This window comes from Erythrolamprus reginae, chromosome 2 (assembly GCF_031021105.1).
Source record: "Erythrolamprus reginae isolate rEryReg1 chromosome 2, rEryReg1.hap1, whole genome shotgun sequence".
NCBI lineage: Eukaryota > Metazoa > Chordata > Lepidosauria > Squamata > Dipsadidae > Erythrolamprus > Erythrolamprus reginae.
In genome coordinates this window covers 12190933-12216416 of record NC_091951.1, presented here as the reverse complement: position 1 = coordinate 12216416, position 25484 = coordinate 12190933, and the positions used below count along the sequence as shown (strand labels likewise).

The window sequence follows — 25484 nt, the reverse complement described above, 5'->3', positions numbered from 1 at the left end:
GCCCTTCCTGTACACAATCTAAGTAGACACAACAGTTTATACTCAATTTACGACTACAAATAAAAGAACCCTTTTCTAACAGTGACCATAGCATGATTGCTAAATTGTCGTCCTTACTTCTACCTCGAGTCTTTCTTTACCAAGCTTCCTCTTTTCCTGTCCTCTGAGGCTTGGGATAAGAAGTCAATCTCCGCCCCCCACAAAACTCCTCAAGTATCGGAAAACAGTTTTCATATGCCCCCCACCAATCCTTCTCTGCCAGAGGCTGGAAATGCCCCCTCCCTCAGTCTCTTCGCCATTATAGGATTTGGCCTCCAGAACAGATGCTTTCTCCTCTTTCTTGCTCTTCTCTGCAGACTTTCTAGGGTCTCAGCCTCTTTTTCGTATCGTGGTCACCAGAGTTGCACCCAGCATTCCAAGTGTGGCTTCACCAAATGCAACAGAAACCGACATTATGGCTTCTCGTGATCTGGATGTTCTCCCTCGCTTGATGCAGCCCAAGACTGCCTGGGCTTTTGGGGCAGCTCCCCCTGATGGGAGGGGCTGTGCGGGGATGGGAGGGGCTGTGCGGGGTCTCCCCTCCCCCGGCTCAGATCCCCCTCCCGCTTTTTCCCCGCCCCGCAGCCCCTCCCCTTCCCCAAGAGGCAGACTTCCAGGAAGGGGATTTCCCGACGGAACTTCCGTTTTTCTCTCCCCGCCCTCCTCACCGTTTGCGCCTGGAGATTTGCCTAGCAACAATGACGAACAAGGGGTGGCTTTTTTTCTATTGGTTACGTTCGCCCAATCGCCAGCGGGCTCCGGATTGTTGCGCTGTTGACCCCCTTGGAGCCCCCTTTGGGATCCTGGAGACTTGAGGAGAGCGGGGCGCAGGTTGAGGATCGAGGCCAGGATGGCTCTGCGCTCGGCGCCCTTGTTGCTCCTGGTGTTGGTGGCGGTCGCCCTCCGAGAGAACTGCTTCGGTGAGTCCCTTTGGGGGGGGGGTGTCGCCTTTTTTATCTGCCAGGGAATCTCTCTCTCCTCCCCCCCCCCAAAGTATCTTCCCAAAAGGAGAATCCTGCTTCGGTCCTCTTTCTAGTCCGCTCCTTCTCGCCCTCTGGGATTAGGCCCCAAAGTTCCCTCCCTCCAGGAAAGCCCCTCTGGGAACAGGACGTGAATGGACCCTCCAGATGTCAATCAAGTCTACCTGGGCGTCACCAAGCGCAGTTCTTTCCCTCCCCCAAAGTGGAGATTGTTGGAAAGCGGCGTTTGCAGGCGAGTTGACAAACTTCCTGGCTGCCTTCGCCCGACCCCTCCGCCTGGACCCTCTTTCCTGCCTTGGCGGTGATCTGTGGCCCTTTCTGGCTTCTGGTGCTGGGAGGACCCGGCTTGTTTCTGGTTCCCTGCATTGGCAGAGGCGGAGGCTGGTGCAAAGGAGCGATGGGGAGAAGGCTGCCTGTGAACGCAGCAGGATAAGAGCCTCTCTTCCTTTTCGCTTTCTCCTGGATCCTCACCCTCCCACCGCATCCTAAATCCCAAGATCCCCCAAATTTTCTTTTCTGGGACAGGCAGGGATTTGCCTCCTCAGGTGTTTCTTCCTCAATTCCAGATTTTATTTAATATTTTTAAAATTTAAAATATTTAAAATTTAATTTTATTATGTTATCCCTGACGCCTCTTGGGATCAAAAACGGGCCATGGAGGGGTCACCACAATCCCCACTCCTGCCAGTGCACATGCAACAGCCCCCGCCTCTCTCACGTGGGTGCATGATCCTGCTACTGCCCACCCACATGTGCACGCTTTTCCCACATGCGTGACAGGGACCCGAAAATCGGCTGGTTGTCGGGAGGCATTCCTGCATGCACGGTGGATCTGAGCTGTGCTATGGTTCGCATGACTGCAAAGAATGCTCCACGTGCGACCTGTGGCACGCCATCCATAGGTTCGTCATCACGCACCTATAAAAAGACTTGACCTCACCATCACTTTATTCAAATTATTCAATTTGAATAAACAATAAAATTGTTATTTAATTTGAATAACAATTTAAATTATTCAAGACACAACAACACAGGTCCCTAGACAGTGAGGGGCTAGCAAAATTTTCACTACCACACTGTGGGCGTGGCTTATGCCTTTTGTTTCAATATCTTTCAGTGCAAATTGGGTGTTCTGGGGTGGAGCTCCATTTTCGCTTCTCTACTGCGTTCCGCCCTGTTCTGATTATCTACTATATAAAGTGTATGTAGACACACACACACACACGAACAGCTCTTCTAAAATTATACACATTCAACCTCATTTACTGCAATAGGAAGAACATACTTTACATGTTTTTCGTAAACTACTCAAGACCCACCTATGTTATGTTTGATATGTATGTGTTGTTTGGTTTTTAAATATGATAGGGTTTTATATGCTGCTTTTTTAATATTAGATTTGTTTCGCTATAATATTGTTTTTTACTATTGTTGTGAGCTGCCCCGAGTCTTTGGAGAGGGGCGGCATACAAATCTAATAAATTATTATTATTATTATTATTATTATTATTATTATTATTATTATACCCAGAGCCCAGAAGAGAAAAAAAGAAAGAAATATCAAAATTTTGCTACTGGTACTGCGTACCTGACCGTACCTGTAGGAGCTCACCACTGTCCCTAGACAATACACATTGTTTCTTGGAAACAATAAAGCAGAAAACTACAAGGAAGTGGTTGAAGAACTCATCCGGGCCTACAAAATTCTTGGTTCTAACATGTCCTTAAAAATTCATTTTCTACACTCTCATCTGAATTTCTTTCCATTCATTTGTGGAGCAGTGAGTGACAAGCATGGGGAGTGCTTCCATCAAGACGGTGCAGCTATGGGGAAAAGGTATCAAAGTAAATGGAGCCCATCAATGCTTGCAGATTAATGTTGGACAATTGTAGGAGACAATCTTTTCCTTGAATGCAAAAGAACAGTCAAGAGAAGCAAAAGGGACACAAACTGAAGTCAAGATTAATGAGAAATTTAAACTTTTGAACATTTTAAATAATACGTATATATATATATATAAACCCATATATTTTTATTAAAATTAAGTGAATCATATTCGCAACAGTGAATACGTGAAATAATCTATTGTATATGTTTATCAAGAAAAACTAAAGTAGTAAACAATTTTAGTTTTAGTTACAATAGATTATTTCACGTATTCACTGTTGTGAATATAATTCGCATAATTTTAATAAAAATATACGGGTTTATATATATATATACGTATTATGTTTTGGTGCATTATTTGTCCATTTACCTGTAGCTGGAAAATGTAAAATGTCCGTTGCATGAAAACTATAACCAACTAACGAATTTCATTATTATATTTGAATTCAGCATGTGAAATTCATTGAGAAATGGCACGTTTCATTTCTAAAACTAAAAAAATATATGAAAATTTGTAGAACGGTGAATCGGAAGAGGAGGTTTCATTCTATGAAGGGATTCAAAGGTCAAAAACATCACCTTGAACTGGACCCAGAAGCAAACTGGCCATCAAGGCATCTTGTGGAGGTGTCAGGAGTGCCGTTCTTGGGGTGCACATAACTGCCCAGAACATCCCATTTTGTCATATCTGAAACCTTCCGGACGCTCTTCTAGGGCAGCCCCGTTAGAGCAGGGCGCCTGGGATGGCTGTATACATCTGACTAGTGTATCAATAAACTCTGGGCAAGGGGGCTACGTATCTGGGTGGACCAGGAGCCTCCCAAGATGAGGCACTTGGGGGAGGGGCTGGAGAAAGAGGCCCCATAAAGCTTGGTCAGGGCAGCTCTCTCTCCTTCCTCTGATGTTCATAGAAACATAGAAGATTGACGGCAGAAAAAGACGTCACGGTCCATCTAGTCTGCCCATATACTACTCCTTGTATTTTATCTTAGGATGGATATATGTTTATCCCAGGCATGTTTAAATTCAGTTACTGTGGATTTACCGACTATGTCTGCTGGAAGTTTGTTCCAAGGATCTACTACTCTTTCAGTAAAATAATATTTTCTCACATGACGAGACGTGATCCCCGCTGGACGGGGGTCTCGACAACCCTGTGATGGTTCACTTTACGAGGCCCGATCCTGAAACCATTACTAGTGCTTATCAATGAAACACGGAGTCAATGGTCTGGGTAAAGTGACAAAGCTTTATTGTTATAAGTATGCTTCTTTTATACCCTTCATATGCAAATGAAGGGGTTTCAACTAGTAATTTTCTATTGGCTAAATACAAGTCTAATTTTTCCTAATATACGTTTCTTATAGGCTACAAATATAAGGTTTTTCAAATCTATAGGCTAATAATAAAACTTTTGAATACGCAAGTTTTCATAGGCTATATCTATATGCAAAAATAAGGCTTCTGAGTACCAAACTGTTCATAGGCTATTTCTATTAAGCTTCTAATTGGTTATAAAAGGTATCATCTACAGCTTATGATAGGCTACTAATTTCTCACTTTATGCACCTATCGGTAGCTGAGTTGCCAGCCAATCACACCGTTAGTGTCTTATCTCGTGCCAGGAGCGCTGTTGAGGGATGTTTCTTACTCTGTCCAAAGTTCATGGCTATTCTATGAGTCACTGTCTCTGGGCAAATTTTCACCATGCTATTTCAGATAACTGTTTCTGTGTATATCCTAGAGCATAGCTAATATTTGGCTTACACAATCCCTACATCTCCCCCTTTCTTTTTAAGTATAGAGGGGACTGGTAACGTGGGCAGTGACTTTGGCAGGTGGTTCATCATAGGACATCCCGGGATGAAAAGGTCTTCTTCTGGACACTTAACAACACTCATGATGGAATGTTTTTGAACAACAGACTCAGCTACCGACTGCATAATAGTTTTCAATATAGGTATTAAACAGGGTAACATAATAATAGCAAGTAAAATCATTCCTGCAAAAAATATAGCTTGCTTCCAGTTACGGAGTATTCCACCTAAAAATCCTCCATCATCCAAGATTCCTGTCCATTTCTGAGGAGGTACGTGGATGATCCTTCGCATTTCTGCCGTTAAATCAGCGACAACCTTGCCTACGGGATTTATCTGTAGACAGCAATTGCTTAGGTTAAATTTCCCACAAACACCTCCCTCTGCGGCTAAAAGATAATCTAAAGCCAATCTATTCTGGTAAACAGCTGTCCTGAGTTTGTCTTGTTCCGTTGCAATTTTATTTAACGCAAAGTCAATATTCCTTCCTGCTATTTCTAAAATAGCTTGCAAACGTATAATTCTGTTAAGCATATATATTGGGGTTCTATATCCCCAAGACCCATCCTCTGCCCATGTAGCAGGATCATAATAAGCAATGATTCTCTCAGGTGTCCAAATTTCATCAGTTTTTCCCATTACCTGCAGACCTCCTATTCCTGTGTTTAAGTCTCTTTTATTTTTATTGTGTTTCCATGCATCATAAACTGGGGCTCCCAGATTTTGGGCGTTATTTAAAGGAATGAGGAAAAAGGAAGGTCTTATCCATGCCAAAATACACGACCCCGACCAATCGCTATCTAGTTGGGAATAAGCTCTGTTCCCACATACCCAATACATACCCCTTGGGGTAGTCCATGGTTTACCTGATGTTACATTGGCTATGTTGTTAAAATTGTGTTTTTCTGGTTTTGACAAGTTTGAAGGAGAAGTCCAATTATCATTTTCCCAATATCCTAAACACATTAAATCTCCCACATAATTTCCATTGGTTAAATTTCTCTTGTAACATTCTACCCCTACTATGTTAGTGGTAAGAGCCCATGTCACAATTTGTTCATCTGTTAACAATTGACCTTTAGTAATATTTCCCGATTCTTTCATGCTGTTAAACACATGGCCGTGGGCTTCTGTAGCTTCCCATGGCCATTGATTACCCATATTTGTTCCCCCACACACAAAACAATTTTTTATCCCTAGAGTGGTGGCTACATCACTTGCAAATTCTACGAACAAATTTCTGGCTTTATCGGTAACTATTTGTTGCTTTCCTGCTTTTTGCAGCGTCTGATATACTGACCATTTTATTTCAGAATTATTTCGTAAAATCGTTTGTTTAATGGTGATATATGTTAGGGGGTCTGAGCCTGCTCCATCTGTGCCCAAACCATAGGTGCGGGTGAGTGAGTTCTTACTAGAAACTTTCCGTTGGATGTTGACCCAGTTAGAAGCGGAAAGCCGTGTGAATTCTGAAATGTCTGGGCAATCCTTACCAGAGTAGCCTCCTCCCGTGTGATGGCATATACATCCCCAGCCTTGACAGTGCCGTCCATGACATGGGCTAGGTGCGAGGGAGAAAAAATCATCCCGACGGTCTCCTGATGAGACCACTCGCTTTTTTCGCATGATGTTGGCTGCTTGTTGGCCGGTATCTGCCTTACACAAATATTTATGATTAAATTGATATGAGGATTTCCAGCTGTCCGATCCGCATTTAATAGTTCCGGGAGATACGGATCTGGACATGGCATTACATGCATCAATGATGAGGGAAACGATAGTGGGTTTTATAAAAATGATACTTGTTGAATTAAGAAACGACAGCCATGTAAAATGTGAATTACGTACACCTACATCCCCTGCGTAAATAGTGATATTAATGGCTACTGGTGCAGACGGTTTAGAGCACCATAGCTTGTCCATTGTATGATATATATCGTATTGAATTCCCTCATGAATACACACACCGTCTTTTTTACCTCCTACTGGGGGGATGTTGGTATGTAATAAAGTGTATTGAATGCGTGTTCCCAATACGGTCTTTACAATGCATTGAGCACAAGTCTGTTCTATAGCGTCATTGGCTCTTTTCTTGCGAGTAAATTGCTGTTGTCTAAAAGCCTTTAACCAAGGATCATTAATAGGGAAGTTAAAACTATATTGGGAATGCACCTGAGCCAGGATATAATAAGTTTGCCATTTTTGGGATTGAATACAAACATAAGTTCCCGTGGTTTCATTGCTAATTATAAATTGTATAACATTGAGACATCCTTCGTTTTTGCCAAATTGGGTACCTTTTAAAAATTGTACGGGTTGACTGCTGTTAATAGGATAAAACATCCAGTTAACGTGACAGGGGAGCGAAGTCTGGTAAGGGATTTCAGTTGCTTCCCATAGACCACATCTAATAGTAGTATATTGCCCTTCTTCTTTAAATTGTTTGGGGGGGCCGATCCATTGAAGAAAAGGCGTATCAGATTTCCCATCTAATGACACCGATCTAGTGTGTCGTGAATTGGTAGGGGCATATATCATAGCCAGGTGCATTCCCCCTCCTACAACCAACAAACATATAATGAAAGGCAAAAGGTGATATATGAAGTGTTTAAGGGACATCAGGTGCATCCAAAGATCCCAAAAGGTGAGGCGATGTCCTGGTGCAGGTCCCCTGAATATTGGACACCGAGGAGGAGAAGTGGGACGGGGTTCGCAAATGTGGCAGCCCATAGGGCAAACGTTTGTATGAGTCGAAAAAATCTTCATTCTGTGTGGTAAGGATTATTAAAGGGGTGAAACAAAGAGTACAATACCGTGGGTGTGAGAGTCAAAGTTGTATAGCGTTCGTGTGGTGTCAGAGAAATATATTCTTCCAAGAATTGATCAATCACGACGACGTCACAAGGCACTGGACAATTAGTACATAAAACACAAGCCGGACAGTGTGAACAGCAGCAAGCTGCGCATGGGCAAAAACAGAACCAACACATCTACCGGAACAAAAAATGAATATCCTCTTCGGGAGGTGTGGCAGGTGTCTTCTTGGTCACCTGATATGGGCGAACACAGCGGCCCGGCACCCACAGAACTCGATCAGTGTCCTGGAGTTGTACAGCAGCGTAGCCGCGTCCCCACGTAATTAGCTGGGCAGGTCCTTTCCACTCCGGGTCGGGGAGTTCTCTGTAATAAACAGGGGGGCGGGGAGAAACTACACTAGGCTGAAACAGCCGTTGGGCATCTGTTGTTGGGTTATGGGTGCCTGTAAGATTTAAAAAATTTAAAGTATACAGAGCTTTTGCAATTGCATTTTGAACAGCGCGCAGCGATGTTAACATCGGTTCCTTTTGTTTATCCAGCATATTTTTTAATGTTAAATGCGATCTTTCAACCACAGATTGACCCCCTGGATTATGAGGGATGCCAAACTTATGAACAATTCCCCATTTATTGCAAAACTCCGAAAATTGTTTACTAACATATGCTGGACCGTTATCTGTTTTTAATTCAGCGGGTTTCTGTAATACCGAAAAAGAGCGTATACAGTGATTAATAACATGTTTTGCTGTTTCTCCCCGCTGGGGGGGTTACAAAAAGAAAGCTAGAAAAAGTATCTATAGATACATGTAAATATTTCCATGGGGCAAAGGGGGGGTATTGGGTAACATCCATCTGCCAAATTTGTGCAGGACTAAGTCCCCGAGGATTAGGGAGGGCGTGTGCTTGTTTGCTACAAGTGGGACATTGTTGAATAATAGCGGAAGCCTCTGTTTTTGTAATCTTAAACTGTTTACTAAGGCTAGACGCATTCTGGTGAAAAAAGGAATGGCTCTCCCACAGTGTTTCAAGAGAAAAAATTGCTCGGGATGCCTCATCTGCTTTATTATTCCCTTCCGTTAACATTCCTGGAAAGGGTTGATGGCTCCTTATATGAGCAACAAAATAGGGGAAAGCTCTTTTTTCTATTTCATCTTGTAGTGTATTAAACAGAACCGATAAATTTTTGTCCACCGAGGGAGATATATAACTCCCAAAAATATTCTGAATGGTGTGATAGACATACAAAGAGTCAACTATTAAGTTAAAGGGCTCTTCTGGCTTTTTCTGAAATGCTAGTGTCGCTGCAGCTAGCTCAGCTCTTTGAGCAGAAGTCTGAGGGTGAGGGTGATGTACAACCCAGTCATCTTTCTCCTTATATACACATGCTCCCATGGTTTTTGATCCATCTGCAAAAACAGTCAAGGCTCCCTTTATGGGCATGGTTTGCTGCTGGGACTGTATAGTTATAGGTAAAGTAGTGACAAGGGCAAATCGGGGATCAACAGGCAAATGATATTTTACAGGGGAAACAAAATCTGCAAGTGCCAATTGAAGATCATCTGACACTTTAAAATGTTGCTCCCAAACAGGTAAGGGGAATGGGACATATAGGGTGGAGGCGACAGCGTAAGCGTAATTTAAAGATTAGTTGAGAAACTAAAAAAGGGCGAGTAGATATAGTTTTCTTTGGGGTATTTGCTAAATGGATCCATTCAATAATGTACACTTTACTCTCATGACATTGTAATAGACAACCAGTAGGAAGGCGTGAGGTATTAAGTACTGCTGCTGCTATAGGCACCTTATCTATCTTTCTATCCACCCATTTATTAGAAACTGCCTGTTGAATAGTACGAAGACATTGTTCCTGAGCAGGGCCCATGTGAATAATTGTGGAGGGTTGTTTGGAGCCTCCCAATAAAGCAAACAATGGTTGTAATTGTTCTGTTGTTAAGCCCATATAGGGGCGTGCCCAATTTAATATGCCTAAATATTGTTGTAACTGTACTAGGGTGCAATTCTCAAAAAGGTCAATATGTGGCAGCACAGGAACAGATCTATCAAAAAACATTTTGTGTCCGAGATACGAATAGAGGGGTAAGAGCTGAATTTTTTCTTGGGCTATCGTAAAGCCTTGGTTATGAAATAACTGTATTAGTTCTTCAAAAATAGTCTTATAAAATCTAGATTGTTCTACGGCCAAGAGGATGTCATCCATATAGTGATAGAGAATAACAAAGGGATATTTGTTACGAAAGGGTTCTAAAATTTTTGAAATATAATACTGACATATGGTTGGACTATTTAACATCCCTTGGGGTAAAACTTTCCATTGATACCGTTTAGTGGGCTTATCATGGTTTTCTACTGGCACCGTGAATGCAAAAAGTTTTCTGTCTTGTGGATAAAGAGGGATTGAGAAAAAGGCATCTTTTAAGTCTATTACTACTAATTTATATTTTTGGGGGATCACATTGGGGTTCGGTAGCCCACACTGTAATGCTCCCACGGGTTCTAAAACACTATTAATCTTTCTTAAATCTTGTAACATTCTCCATTTCCCTGATTTCTTTTTTATTACAAATACAGGGGTGTTATATAGGCTATTAGAGGGTTCAATTTTGTCTTCTTCTATCAAATTAAAAATTATATCCTGGAGTGCCAAATATTTATCGTATGGGAGGGGCCATTGGTCAATCCAGACCGGAGTGGTATGTTTTAAAGTTAATTTCATTAAGGGGTCCATTGCGCTCAGTCCAGCGTGAGGGTGGTTCGAAATTGGGATAATAAGTCCCTTCCCCACAAATTTACATGCAAGGGTAAAACAACGGGGTGAATACGTGCCGTTTGTGATGAGCCCGGGATAGAAGCGTCCAACCACTGGGCACTGGACTGAGCCAATTGAACTCCTCCTACTCCTTTAACGGCTGGGGACGATTGAAGCGGCCAGTCACGGGGCCATTGCTGAAGGCTTATTACAGATACATCTGCTCCTGTGTCTAGAATTCCTGAAAGGGGTACATTATTAATAACTATGGTCAAATAGGGTTTAGAATTTGATACATTAGTGGTAAACCAGGCACTTACATCTTCCTCAATAAAGTCCTTAAAGGGGGCAATACAACAGTGGCGGTCACCATTGCGTTCATAGGGATCGGATGTCAGGTCTACTGATATTATTATAGCAACATCCTCCCCCTTTTGAATTGTCATGGGGCTATCAGGTATGCAACCTAAAGCTAGGGAAGCTAAGTCTTCTTCTTGCAGAATATAGGGTGAGGCCAAAATGCCTTTGGATAAAAGATTACGATTAGGGTACATAATAAGGGGCTGGCCTGGGGGGAGGTGAAGTTCTTCTATATTTACAGGGAGGAAATACACAAGTCCCGGGGTTAGCATGTCTATAGTCTCTGAAGCCTGCACAATAATAGACTGCACATAAGAAAGTTCTTTTTCATCATAAGAATTTAAAACTGCCATGGGTTGGGGTTTTTCTGGGGGTACAAGCATATTAGATTCATATCTTTGGGGTTTATATGGGGGAATATTAACCAAATTTTCATCCTTAAAGTCCAAAAAATGTTTTACAAATGTTGTGGCTTCCTTTTGTTCGGGGCTGGAGCCATGCCCCGCATCTAGTTTCCCTGAGGCTAAGGAGACCATTTAACTTCTGGGGTGTCTCGGGCGTCCTTGATCCGATAGTGGCTTCTACATTCTCTAGCCCAGTGACCATTTCTTTTGCAAACTGGACAAGGGCTAGTAGGACGCTGCCCACCTCTTGCGGGACCTGCCCCTCCCCCCGGGGCCCTACATTGGCTCTTGTAATGACCATAGCGGCCGCAATTATAGCAGGTGCCCGTTCGTGGGCCCCTTACACGGCTATTCTGATGGTTATCCCCTGATTGTACTATTGCTATAGCTTGTGCCATTTGTTCTGCTTGATATATTACTGAGCCAACTGTAGCAGCAGCCTTCACATAATCAATCAATGTTTTAGAGGGGTCTGTATGCAAAGGACCCAATACACGTTGACAATCCGCATTGGCATTTTCAAAGGCTAGTTTAAGCGTGAGTTGTTTTCTTGCTTCCACATTATTAATTTCCCTGTTGATAGATTGTTGCAATCTCTCAACAAAATCCCCAAAACTTTCCCCATTATTTTGCACAATTTTTAGAAATGAGGAGGAGGTTTGATCTCCAAAGTTGCCTATTTTTGAAAATGCAGTTAAGGCGGCTTGGGCAGTGTAATCTAGGGTGGCTCGAGGAATAGCCATTTGTTGCTGCTGGGTTTGAAAATTCCCCCCACCCCTCACATGGGCCTCGGGAACCCCATGTGTATTAGCCATTTTTGCGGCTTCTTCTTTAAAAACTGCTTTCCACATCATGAATTGGGTCAGATTTAGCAGCGATTTTGCCAGGGTGACCCATTCCACCAGCAAGAGTGAGTAACTTGTTCTTAAATTTCCCAATAAACCACATACATACTGGGACCCCAGCCCATAATTTTGTACAGCATATTTTAGGTCCTTAATTAAAGAGAATGGTAGCGGGGTATATACCGGCGCTGCCCCGGCAAAATCCACGGGAAACGCTGACATGGTTTCTAAATCATCAATTGAAGTTGATGGATCTTTTCTGGCTAGTTCTATTCCCGTCATTAACACTCCCTTCTCTGTTTTAAGTGTGGTTACAGGGTATATGGTTTCTACCACCTCATTAGATCTATTCATCTTTTTAGCTTCTACTTCCTCATATTCAGGAAGTGCGCTAGGTTCCTTAAAGGCTTCTTTATGGCTATCAGTTGTTATAGTCTCCTCATCGTAATGAAGCCTTGGGCTGTTAAAACAACTTTCCATGTTAATAAAATAGGTGGAGGCGCCCTTGGTTCTTTATGTAAATATTCACCTATTTTTGTCCATGCCTCAGTTTGTAATGTTCCTTTATGAGGATAACTTGGACATTCTTGCCAGATATATAATAATAATTTGGCCAATCCCTTCTTTGTGGGATATTGCCCTTTCTTTTTAAAATTAGTTTTATTAGCTTCAACTATCTGTCCTAATTCCTGAGCATGATTCTCCTGTTCGAACGACAGTCTGGCCCCCATACTTACGTATTTATGCACTTGGTAAGAGATGGGAGGTTGAGTGCGCTGAGATGCGTGATCCAAGCGTTGCTCCGTCAGCGATGTCCTTAAGGCCAATCGGTCACCGTCTGGGGTCACCACTTGACGAGACGCAATCCCCGCTGGACGGGGGTCTCGACAACCCTGTGATGGTTCACTTTACGAGGCCTGATCCTGAAACCATTACTAGTGCTTATCAATGAAACACGGAGTCAATGGTCTGGGTAAAGTGACAAAGCTTTATTGTTACAAGTATGCTTCTTTTATACCCTTCATATGCAAATGAAGGGTTTCAACTAGTAATTTTCTATTGGCTAAATACAAGTCTAATTTTTCCTAATATATGTTTCTTATAGGCTACAAATATAAGGTTTTTCAAATCTATAGGCTAATAATAAAACTTTTGAATACGCAAGTTTTCATAGGCTATATCTATATGCAAAAATAAGGCTTCTGAGTACCAAACTGTTCATAGGCTATTTCCATTAAGCTTCTAATTGGTTATAAAAGGTATCATCTACAGCTTATGATAGGCTACTAATTTCTCACTTTATGCACCTATCGGTAGCTGAGTTGCCAGCCAATCACACCGTTAGTGTCTTATCTCGTGCCAGGAGCGCTGTTGAGGGATGTTTCTTACTCTGTCCAAAGTTCATGGCTATTCTATGAGTCACTGTCTCTGGGCAAATTTTCACCATGCTATTTCAGATAACTGTTTCTGTGTATATCCTAGAGCATAGCTAATATTTGGCTTACACAATCCCTACACTCACATTACTACTAATCTTTCCCCCAACTAACCTCAGATTGTGTCCCCTTGTTCTTGTGTTCACTTTCCTATTAAAAACACTTCCCTCCTGGACCTTCATTTTCTCCTCTTCTTCTTCCTTCTTTCCAGACCTGGGAATGGGGCCTTCTGTGCCCCATAGAGCATCAGGGTCCTTGACTGAAGCCCCCTAACTCTGCCCCTCTGGGTCCCTTCCAGGTGCCTCCTCCCACTCCCTGCAGTATTTCTACACCTCCATCTCAGAGCCCAGTCAGGGGCAGCCCCACTTTGCCATTGTGGGGTTTGTGGATGGTCAGGCCTTTGTTCACTATGACAGCAACAGCCGGAGGATGAAGCCCCGAGTCTCATGGATGGAGAAGATGGGGAAGGAGGATCCCCAGTACTGGGACAGTCAAACCCAGAAACAATTTGGCGTCGAAGAGACATTCAGAGCAGGCCTGGAGACTCTGAGGAGTCGCTACAATCAGAGCGAAGGTGAGTGATGGGTTGGGTGGCTCCTCCGGCATACAAATCCAATAAATTATTATTATTATTATTATTATTATTATTATTATTATTATTATTTTATTATTATTTATTTATTTATTTATTTATTACTTAGATTTGTATGCCGCCCCTCTCCGAAGACTCGGGGCGGCTCACAACATGTAGAAACAAATCATAAGCAATCAGACAAATTTAAAATATTTAAATATTTAAAAACCCCATATGCTAACAGACACACACACAGACATACCATGCATAAATTAAACGTGCCCAGGGGGACATGTTTCAGTTCCCCCATGCCTGACGGCAAAGGTGGGTTTTAAGGAGTTTACGGAAGGCAGGAAGAGTAGGGGCAGTTCTAATCTCCGGGGGGAGTTGGTTCCAGAGGGCCGGTGCCGCCACAGAGAAGGCTCTTCCCCTGGGGCCCGCCAACTGACATTGTTTAGTTGACGGGACCCGGAGAAGGCCCACTCTGTGGGACCTAATCGGTCGCTGGGATTCGTGCGGCAGGAGGCGGTCTCGGAGATATTCTGGTCCGATGCCATGAAGGGCTTTAAAGGTCATAACCAACACTTTGAATTGTGACCGGAAATTGATCGGCAGCCAATGCAGACTGCGGAGTGATGGTGAAACATGGGCATACCTAGGCAGGCCCATGACTGCTGTCGCAGCTGCATTTTGCACGATCTGAAGTTTCCGAACACTTTTCAAAGGTAGCCCCATGTAGAGAGCATTACAGTAGTCGAACCTCGAGGTGATGAGGGCATGAGTGACTGTGAGCAATGAGTCCCGGTCCAGATAGGGCCGCAACTGGTGCACCAGGCGAACCTGGGCAAACGCCCCCCTCGCCACAGCTGAAAGATGTTGTTCTAATGTGAGCTGTGGATCGAGGAGGACGCCCAAGTTGCGGCGTTATTATTATTATTATTATTATTATTATTATTATTATTATTATTATTATTATTATTATTATATTCCCCTCCCCAGGAACCAGAGGGGGAAAAGGCTGCTTCTACACCTTTTAAAAAGTCTTTTTTATATGTTTATTCTTTTTAAAATCCATATAAGATTGTCCTTGCCTCCATAGCTGACATGTTCTGCCAATTGCAGTTAATGAAAACTTATTTAAATTTATCCCTCTGTCTTTCTGAATGTTGATATTGATGTAAACTGAGCTAAAAAGAGACCAAAATCTACCTCCTTCCCCCATGAAAGTTGGAGGGTCTGACCTTGGTGGGTCTCCTGCTGTGGGGGAGGAAGGGAATCACAGATCTCCCCCCTCAAAAGGCAGTGGATCCTAATTAAATTCTGGGGCAAGCAGTGCCTGTTTCCACCTGAGAAATAAGGGATCAAGTGCAGATCCACCTGGGATGACCAGATCCCTCTTTGCTTCACCCCCGTTTTGGAGGGACAAGGGCCCCCTAAATGCGGGGAGCTTCTGCTCATCCTCCAGTTGGAAGGAGGGGCCAGGAAGACCCAAATGGGGTGGGGGCTCTTGAGCGGGGGGCACAGGGCCAGGATCCTCCCAATCCTGAGAGGGAAAGACAGAGAAGAAAGGATCCTCCATTTGGGGCCCTTCCAGAGTCTCTCAGAGCCTTCGTGGCTTCCCATCCTTGGTCCCTCAGGCTGAACTCCTGCCCTGCCCTCTTGGTGGGGCTGCCCTGGAGGGGGGAGGCCTTTTTCAGCAGCCCCCCCTTCTACCATCTTTGGGGAACAAGATTCACCTTCAAGGAACCTTATTTGGGGGGAGGGGCTGAAAGCACCTGTGTGTCTCATGGGAGCCTCCTTTCCAGGCTAAAGAGCCCCAAATGTCCCAACCTTCCCTCAAAGGGGGGCTGCTTCCCCCCTCCCCTCGCCTGAGTCGCCTCCTCTGGACCTTCTCCAGCTCCCTCCTCTCCTTTTGGGGGTCTTTGGGCCACAACTGCTCCCAGTATTCCAGATGTGGTTGCTCTGCCTTGATTCATGTAAAGGCTTTGGGACATCAGCCTCTCTTGGGTTCTCCATACAATTTTAATGATACCTTCTTTGCCTTTAAAACATTTTAATAAACTTTGCATTAAACCTTTTGAACAAAAGATAAAAACTAGTAGAAGGTAACATAGTAAAGGACTGAAGGAGCAAAAGGAAACTATTCAAAGAAAAAATAAATAAAAGTCCATTTTTGCCCTGGGGAGATCAGGGAATCTCCTCTCGGGGGAAGGATCAGGCTGGAGCTCACGAGGATCTTCCTCTTCCTCCAAAGGGAAGATCTCTGGCTGAGCAGAAGATGCAGAGAAAGGATCCCCTCACCCAACATTCCTGGGTGGGGAAAGGGAGGGAAAACACTGGTCAGTTTATTTCAACTGTCCTTCCAGGTGGTTTTTGCCTTAGAGTTGAGAGTTCCTGGCGTCCTTCCTCCCTCTCAAGCCCAAACAGGACTAGAAACATTTCACGATTTCCTTTGGGTTTTTTCAAACATTCAGTTTTCTTTTAAATCCACGAATCTGGTCACTTGAAGTCTAAATATCTTCTCCAGGGCCTTGCAAAGACTGTGGACTTCAAGCTCATTTCAAAGGCCAATAACCCTTCAGGTGTCCAGATCAGACTGGGCCACTTGCTGCTGTTGCTGAGGAAAATATTCCTTTGTGGCCCTTCGAGGCTTCATTCCCACATTGCACTAAACCAGTGATGGGCAACTTTTTGAGCTTGGTGTGTCAAAATTCACCAAAAAACCGAGCATAACTCGGGTGTTGTGTCACCTTGAGAAAAAAAACATACTTTTGTGATATTTATAGTTTAAATAACAAATATGTATAATTATTTAACTTACCTGCTTAGTGACTTCATTGTTAATCTGTCAGTTGGTTTCTTTTGTTGGTCTTGCTGTTATTTAACTTGTGTGGGGTGCCATGAACTAAGATAAGTGAGGGGGAGGGGGAATTCTTCCAGTGATGGCGAACCTGTGGCAGTCCAGCTGGACTGCCACAGGTTTGCCATCATTGATTTAGTGACTTTTTTGTTGCTGAATTTCATTGGCTAAATCTTCAATTGAAGGTTGGTATTTTGTACACTTCAAGCCCAAGCAAGCACTACTAAGTTCATCTGTCAATCTGTTTCTTTTGTTGGTTTTGATATTATTTAATACTGAGAATAAGGTCTCACAAAAGTACGTAGAGGGAAAAATAGTAAGTAAAGCCATTGCTATCTTTTTCAGGGTGCTAAAAGTGTCTGGTAACCGATTCCAGGCACTCCAAATTTCCTGTTCATAGTGGCACTCCTCTTGATTCTCCAAGCGGCACCTTTCTAGATTCTCAAGCTTTGACCTCAAGTCAACAAACAAGCTTCGCAGAGTCTTACTTTCACTTTGCGGAATAGTCCCCGGACTCTTTTTTTAAGAAAAACTCCTGCAGGAGAGGGAGGGGCGCCCTTGCCCCAAAGACTCACTGAAACGGCGAATTCTCATGTGAATTGCAGGTTATTTCCAGAAGACTGGGACAGATATCCTTGCAAAGGTTTCACAGAAAAAGCAAGCAGGGAGCAAACTTCAAAAAAAGGGAAAAGACGGGAGGGAAGGAGGAGGTGAAAGGAGGAAGGGAGGAAGCCGACGGGAGAAGGAAGGAAGGAAGGAAGGAGAGAGAAATGAAATAATGGTAAGAAGGAAGGAAGACAGAAAGAGAGAGAGAGAAGGAAGGAGAGGGAGAGAGAGAAAGAAAGAGAAAAAGAGAATGAAAGAAAGAAAGAAAAAAGAAGAAAGAGAAAGAAAGATCCCGTGGGCTTTGAAAGGGGGGGGCACGTCGAAGGGCAGCCCAGCCTCTCTCTTTCCGGAAAGAAGCGGGAATAGCCCAAGGAGCAAGGCCCTCTCCAGCCCGCGGCCAGCTGAAGCTGCAGGAAGAAAGCAAAGGCCACTCCGCCAGTTGCCTCCGTTGTCCGATTCCTGGCATAGAAAATCGAACGGAGGGAGGGGGAGCTTCATCCGGAAGAGCGAATGGAAGAGCTACGGGAACAACCCCCCCCACACGCGGGCGTCCCAAATTCCTCCATCGTTCTTCCCATTGTTTGAAATCTCTGAACCGCAGTTGGTTCGAAGATTTGAAATCCGGTCGAGGTCGACCTGGATCTGGAGAAGTCCCACGTTTTGTGCAGCATCTGACGGCCCTCTTTCACCCACCCACCCCCAAACATTGGGAAGCCGCGCGTTCCCCGTAATGTCCGATGGTGGAGACTTAACGATTCCCGAGAGACAGTAAGACAAAAGGCTGCGACTTCGTGCTTAGAAGACCTATTTTCTGCGTTGAGTGATGAATGGGACCGTAGTGCCATCTGCTGGACAAACCGCGGTATTGCTCCCTTGGAACTGAGTAGAAAAAGCCCTTCGGCCCAGCTCCGTTCCCGGAAGGGGCTCTTTGGAAGGAACAGGTTTCGTTCTAATGGAAAGAATCGGCTCACCCAATGAAAGGGAACGCGAAGCGACGATATTTCTTCATCTGGAAAAATGGACACCTGACTTCCTTAGCGGCCGCGTGTCACTGAAAATGGCTACGCGTGTCAGTGCTGACACGCGTGTCATAGGTTCGCCATCACTAACCTAGACCAAGATTTATTGTCACAGGGATCCCTGAAATCTTTTGTGTAGATCAATCCAATCCTCTTTGAGACCACCAGATTCTCAGTCCCTCTTTGCAGCCGCAGATCCAGGCTCCTGTTCCCTCTCTGGGATCCCTTCCTTTCCCCCCAGAGGAACAGCAAAAAGAAAGATGGAAGGATCTCCATCCCTCTGTTTCTTTTCCCCCTCCTCCTTCTCTCCGTCTCCCTTGGGATCCTCTGCTGCCTTTTCCAGATTCCTTTTTCCTGGGAAGGTTCAGGGACTCCGTCCTGGGGGAAGGGGAATGCAGGGAGGGAGGGGAGAAGGGAGGTTAGTGATGGGGGCTTTCTTTCCCTTGAACTCTAGAGGGGAAATGGGGGTGTCAGTGCCTTCATCAAAGTCCCTGCAGGAAGTGGGGCAGCTCTGTCTGTCTTCAGGACTCCCAAAATCATCCTCCTTTCTGTCTTTCAGGCCTTCACACATGGCAGCTGATGTATGGCTGTGAGCTCCGGAGGGACGGGAGCAAAGGAGGGTTTCGGCAGTATGGCTATGAAGGGAGAACCTACATCACCTTCGACAAGGAGACCCTCACTTGGGTGGCTCCCGACCCCCAGGCCCAGATCACCCAAAGGAAATGGGATAGTTTACCAGGATGGAATCAGTATTTGAAGGTCTACCTGGAGGAAGAATGTTTTGACTGGATAAAGAAGTACCTGTCCTATGGGAATGAGACGCTGCTGAGAACAGGTGAGCACCTGAATGGAGACTGCCCCCAAGGAGAGAACCATTTGGGGCCATTTCAATGAAACCCCCATCAACCAAACTGTAGTCGAGAGAGGTGGGCACCCTAATTCCCCCCCCATTAACTGCTTCTCCCCACATGCCATAGGGGGCTCCCTCCCTGCCTTAAACCTGAGTGTACCTCCTACCCCCACCACTAGGGGGCTCCACTTCTACCATTAAGAAGACATTATCAGTGATCCCACCTGGGCAAAAGGGCCATGGATGAGGGGGTTTTCTTTCCAGGGGGGTTCAGGGGGGAGTGAAATGTCTGTTAATCTTTCTTTAAAGCCCCAAAGAGGTTCCCACAATTCTCAGTCAGCCTTTCTCAAAACAACCCCCTCCCCCCACATTATGGGACTCACATTATAATCTTTTCCTAGGACTTTTTATTAATTTATCATCTAGAACACCCCTCCCCCCTCGGTCTCTCCTTTTCCCCCTGGGGTCCTTGATCCCTCCAGGATTACCTGCATGAGGTTAGTAGCAATGGGGGAATCCCCCCCCCCACTGATTATTACCAACAGCCCCTCCCTGCCTGGGGAAGAGCCTCTCTCTCTTCCCTTTGATATCATTCTCTCTCTGCCCCCCCCCCTTTTCAGAGACAAAATCTCTTTTCCAAATTGATCAGTGGGAGATTCCCTTTGATCTTTCTTCCCCTTAAAATTGGGGTTGTGTCCCTTGGAAAGAGGCCTGGAGCAGCCTCAGATTCAGTGGAGCAGAAGAGGATGCAAAACGTAGAGAGAATCTTCTGTGTTGTTCCTGTTTTGAGAGGGACCTTAAGAGACCATCTCCACTCTCCCTCCCCTGAAGGGAGCAGCCCAAGATCACCCAGAGTTCAAAGCAGACAGAGAGGAATTTCCTTGGACCCTCAATTTGCTGCCGGAGGTTTTTCAGGCCGAGTCCCTGGGAAGGACTCAAAATCAGGAGTTCTTGTGGTTGAGCGATTTCCAGATTCGGAGCATTTCCCAAAACCCCTTGAGATGCTTCAGGTGTGGAGGGGGAAATAGGGGGAGAGTTTCCTGCCCCTGATTTTCTCATCCACCTTTCAGTCTCTGGAGGGGCTCAGAGTCAATTCCGGTGTTTCCGCAGAGCCTCCAGTGGTGACGATGAGCAGCAGGACGGAGGTGGAAGATGGGATGGAGACGCACGTCTGCCGGGTCCACGGCTTCTACCCCAGGGAGATCGATGCCTCCTGGACGAGGGATGGGGAGGTCTGGCTGCAGGACACCTTCCATGGGCTTCTGGCCCCCAACGCGGATGGGACCTACCACTACTGGATCAGCATCCAGATCGACCCCAAAGAGAGGGGCCGCTATCGGTGCCACGTGGAGCACGACGGCCTGCAGGATCCTCTGGACTTGGAGCTGAAGGGTGAGAGGCTGTAGGGAGGGAAAGGCCGGGCTCTTTGGCAGCCTGGAGGGGGGTGGGAGAGAAATCTGACCCCAGGTGTGTCCAGATGTGAACATTTATTTATTTATTTATTAGATTTGTATGCCACCCCTCTCCAGAGACTTGGAGTGGCATACAAAGCTTTAATCCATTGGGTTTTCCAGTGTTTGACATTGGTGAAGCTGCAGGGACCAGATCATAGAAATGACTTCAGGTGATGGAAACTACAGAATCCCATCACAATACTTGGCAGATCCTGATGAAATGCTCCCAGATCCTCTCTTAGGTCTTCCCTGTATCTTATCACCTGCAGAAAAGCAGTGGTTATGTTGAGCACCAGAAATAGATTTGCTTTTTTTTACAATTCCTAAAGTAGAAGAATCAGGAGGAATCTGGTAGTCATTTTTCTGAAGGCAAATTTTAATTAAAATTAATAAATCACAGCTGACTTCAGGCAATGCAGAGTGGCTGGACTGATGGACATCAGGAGTCAGAAAAGAGGCTACCAAGTCTGAGCTTTTTCCCATCAGAGTCCAACAGGGTTTCCTGCTTTAAAGGTCAAAAGGTCACTCTCTGTTGCTTCTCTAAGAAAGAAGTTGCATATTCTTTTCTGATACGATATGTGAATTCCTGAGGCTCAGCATAAAACCCAAGGATAAAAGGCCTCTCTCAAAGAACTCTGCATATGCTCAGAAGTGTCCCCATCGTACATTGGTACCAAAATTCAATTTGATATCTTTTTATTGATGATTTAATGGCTCTTTCTCCCAATTCAGAACCCACCAATTCAAAATCCAACCTTTGGCTCATCATCAGCTTTGTTGTGGCTGCTCTGGTTGTGGTGGGTGTGATTGCTGGGATTCTGGTATTCATCAGTAAGTATTTTTTGGTGAGGGGTGGTTAATAGAAGGAAGACGGGGAGATTCCTCCCTTTCCCTCTGGGGAGCTCCTTCTGGGCTTCCTTCTGTCCTGTTGTCCCAGCCCTCTTGGGGAGCATCTGAGATCTCAGCCTCTTGCTGGGACTCCAGTCTCGGTTCAGCTGACTCTGAGATTCAGGCAGTCTGAGGTTCTTCTGAGTTGGGAAGAGGCATCCCAGTTCCTCTGTCCCCTTCAAAGGCTTTGATCAAAGAACAGCAGAGAAGGATTTCCATGGGAACCTCCCAGCTGCTCCCCCCAATTCCCCTCCACCCATCTCGGAGACAGCAGGTCTCTCTTGGGGCAAATCAGAAGATACATTTGTATTTTGAAGATCTTTCTGTCTTTATTGATGGGACAAAATGACTGTGAAATATCTCCTGGGGTTCCTCCTCTTAGTGAGGGAGAGATTGAACGATTTCTGGTGGATTTTTTTGTCCTTTAATTGATTTTTCTCCTTACAGACAGACATCAAGAAGACTACAATGCAGTCCCAAGTGAGTGATTTGTCCTCCTTCCATGTAATCTCCTACTTAGTTGTGCTATTTCCTCCTAAGAACTAAGCTGGGGAAGGAGGCCCCCTTTCCATAGAGGCCAGACTGATATTGGGAGTGAAGATCCAGGACAAGAAACCCCCCAGAGGATGAGAAGATCCACCTGGGTGAAAAGTTTGCTCTGAGTGAGAAGCTGCTCTGGTTTCCAAGTAGGAGGAACTTGCAGAATCCACTTTCCTTGCACTGGTTTGATCCTGCGGAGGAGAAGGGGAACTCTCCCTGTTGGATTTCCAGGCACTTTCATCCAGGCAGGGAAGGCAGCCCACAGTCTGCATGGTGGAGCCTGGGCCCCTTTGAGGGAAAGAGCCCTTCATTCCTTGGTGGGAAATAGGAAAACCACTGGCAATGCCGTGATCCCCAATGGTTAGAGACTCTTCAGGTGGCATAGCTGAGACCTGGCTGATTCTGCAAGCAGGGAGATTCTCCTCTCAGAGAAGCGTCCAGCTGGGTTGAGGGTTTGGCACCAACCAGTCTCCAGGGCCCAGGGCAGGTGGGATGGCAGTGGTCCTCTGAGAGTCTCTTTTGGCCTTTAAGGGCCTTGGTCCCCAGGTTTCTGGTTGTGATTCCCTGTTTCTGAATCTGGGCTCAAGAGATCAGTTGGGCTTGTTAATACTATACCAGCCTCCTTGATGCATGGCCACTTCCCTGCCTGAGTGCTGGAGACCATCTCAGGGTTGGCATGGAGTTGCCCCAGGACTCTGGTCCTGGGGGTCTTCAATCTGCCATCTCTGGGTTTGGTGGACATGGGCCTTTTCCAGATCATCTTGGGCGCAACTCGGGACAGTGGTCACACACCAGATATGATCTTGTTTTAGGAGCAATGGCAATGTGATCTGGTCGGGGAATCTAGGTTGTAATGTAATGTTTAAAATATTTTATATGACATTTGTTGAATTTTATTGCAAGCTTCCTGGAGTCACCTTGGAGAGATGGATGTCATAGAAGTTAAATCATGAAATAAATGAATAGGCTGGTCTCCTCTGAGAGATTCATGAGGCTGCAGAGGTTTCATGGTGAAGAGAGAGAAGAGGATCAGGACAAAGCATTCCTGTTCCTGTGTCCATTCCCTTTCTGTCCTCTCACTCTGTGTCTCTCTCTCCAATGCAGGGAGGAACCAGGCCATTTAGCAGCCCCCTCGCAGGTGAGTGACCCCAATGGGGGCTGTATGGAGTTGGGGAAGGAATGGAGGTTCAGGGCTTTGAGGTTTGAAGAACAACTAATGGTGAAGATACTTTGGGAAATCTACTCAAACGTTACAAAGTGAGGAATTTGAGGGAGATTCAAATGGGCTTTGGGGAGAGGCCTGTCTGCCCCCAAATTCTTATTCTGCAAGGCCAGACTGGGCCCCCTCTCAGGCTCAGACTGTCTGGGATCAGGAGTCTCAGAGACCTGCAAAGAGGAGATCTGAGTGTCCTCAGGGTGTTGGGAGAAGTATCCATCTGGTTCGGTTCACAAGTGACAGAGAGGAAGAGAGACAAACAAACAAACAAAAACCCCAACGTTCCTATTTATATTTATATTTCCCTTTTCTTTTAAATACCTTTATTTAGCCTAGTTGGTTTTCCAGCTTCTTTCCTGAGCACTGTCCACTCTTCATGCAATCTTCATGCCCACCTGGACAGGCAGCCTCCTTCCGTCCCAGGCATCCAGCAAGTCTTCCACAGAGCAGCCCATCCTGACCCTCCAGCTACAGCATCCCAGGTTTCCCCATTTCCCATGCAGAAATTCAATTCAGCTCTCCTGGGTCCTGGCGTAAAATGAGCCTCCTAGCAAGACTCCCGCCCCACCTGGCTGTTTTCGGACCAGAAAGGGTTTGGGGGGACTCCACTGCTCCCCCCAGTGAGTAAGGGCACCTCCTTCCACTGGCTTTACTCCCACCTGGCAGTTTTCAGACTCTGGGAGGACCTCTGCTTGCTTCCAGAGTTATGGGCCAGGGGTGAAATTCAGCAGCTTCTGACAGGTTCTGGAGAACCGGTAGCAGAAATTCTGAGTAGTTTGGAGAACCGTCAAATACCATCCCTGGCTGGTCTCATAGTCAGGTGGGAATGGAGATTTTGCAGTATCCTTCCCTTTCTACGCCCACCAAGCCACGGCCACAGAAGGTCCTGAATTCTGGCCTGACCTCCTAGAGTGGCCCAAACTGCTTTGTAGGGATCGTAGTAGCATTTTTAATATAGCTTCTAGACTTGTGTTGTTATTTCTGATCAGTAATGGGCTTCTGCTGATTGACAGGTTTTAGAGAAGGGTTCATAGTGAATTGGAGTGAGGAACAGGATGAAGAGTAGCTGGTTTTACTTTAAGGGAGAGTGATGAGATGTTAATCTTCATCAGAGTTGCTTGGATTGAAAGGGGAGGGGTTTTTTTTCTGTCCCTTATTTTTGTGTGTGTAAGTGCCATTTATGTATTTTCAGAGTTTAGAAAAATGGAACACGAACCTTCCTCCATCATCAAGTGCTGAACAGATTGTTTTTTCTGCTGCCAACAAACAGCTGATTTTGCCACCAAAGCTGGTTATTTGGTGGCTTTGCTCCCTGTTTTTTAATGGGGAGACTAGAAATGACCCAAGATTATCTTCGGACAATCATGCACAGACAGAGAAGAGAGGGGGATGGATGCCTGCAATTTTTATTATTGAGTGATCAGAAGGTCTAATCTCTCACCATTCTTTGCCTTCAGCTGCTCAACTTTCTTAAGCACATCTGGGTTTTAACAGCACTTCTTGAACCTTTTCAATCACCTGATTCATGACTAGTTGTCTTTTGAACTATTTTATAATGCCTAATTTGACTTTTATAAAAAAAAATTCTGCTCTGTTGTTCTTTACCATTAAATTCAAAATTATTCTTACCCCTTAGGAATTTGTGGTGGATGTTACATTTATATTTACACAATACAGTAAATCTGGCCCTTTCTAATTTTTTAAAAAAGACTGTCAATATTTCTCCCTTATTTTTTTAATGGGAAAATCCCGCTCTTATTTTTTTTCTACCCAGGAGTAAAAAGATAATTTCCCTGTGGAAGCTGTTGCTTATCTTCTTCTGTTGCCTGTGAAGAGAAAACTAAAAGTGTTCTTCATCTCTTTGAAAGAAGAAATTATTAAGGGAGATAATTGAAAGAAGAATGCCCACTTACGAGAAAAAAGGATACAAAACACAATTTTAATCACACGCTCTAAGAGCAGCAATATTATACATATGGAGAAAAATAAGGAGTAACCATTATGTAGAAATACCCAGGTGGCTTTCAACAATTGAGGCATTGAGACATCCCAACACAGTAGATATGACAAAGAAGATAAGATGATTTATTAGACTCAGAAGGACCCTTGAAGATAAGACAAAAA

The 25484-nt window shown here is 44.9% G+C and overlaps 1 protein-coding gene across 5 annotated transcripts; it reads left to right on the top strand.

Annotated features, from left to right (window-relative positions):
- Positions 1 to 742: 742 nt before the first annotated feature.
- LOC139159741 (major histocompatibility complex class I-related gene protein-like) lies at positions 743 to 25484 on the top strand. Of its 5 annotated transcripts, none has more exons than XM_070737107.1 (8): positions 743 to 959; positions 13652 to 13927; positions 18972 to 19247; positions 20373 to 20654; positions 21449 to 21547; positions 22052 to 22084; positions 23249 to 23282; positions 24553 to 25484. In XM_070737107.1, exons 1-7 carry the CDS (start codon positions 890 to 892, stop codon positions 23266 to 23268), a joined length of 1056 nt encoding a protein of 351 aa, XP_070593208.1. In that variant the 5' UTR covers positions 743 to 889; the 3' UTR covers positions 23269 to 23282; positions 24553 to 25484. The 5 variants fall into 5 exon arrangements, with proteins under 5 accessions (XP_070593208.1, XP_070593212.1, XP_070593211.1 ...); XM_070737108.1 differs by having other exon boundaries at positions 782 to 959; positions 25135 to 25484; XM_070737109.1 differs by having other exon boundaries at positions 785 to 959; positions 13565 to 13927.

What these genes read in the sequence shown, in the direction of transcription:
- LOC139159741 (XM_070737107.1), top strand. Translation starts at nt 890, where the DNA reads ATGGCTCTGCGCTCGGCGCCCTTGTTGCTCCTGGTGTTGGTGGCGGTC. An exon ending in CCTCCGAGAGAACTGCTTCG is followed by an intron (nt 960 to 13,651) that starts GTGAGTCCCTTT and finishes GGTCCCTTCCAG; the next exon opens with GTGCCTCCTCCCACTCCCTG. An exon ending in TGGGATTCTGGTATTCATCA is followed by an intron (nt 21,548 to 22,051) that starts GTAAGTATTTTT and finishes TTCTCCTTACAG; the next exon opens with ACAGACATCAAGAAGACTAC.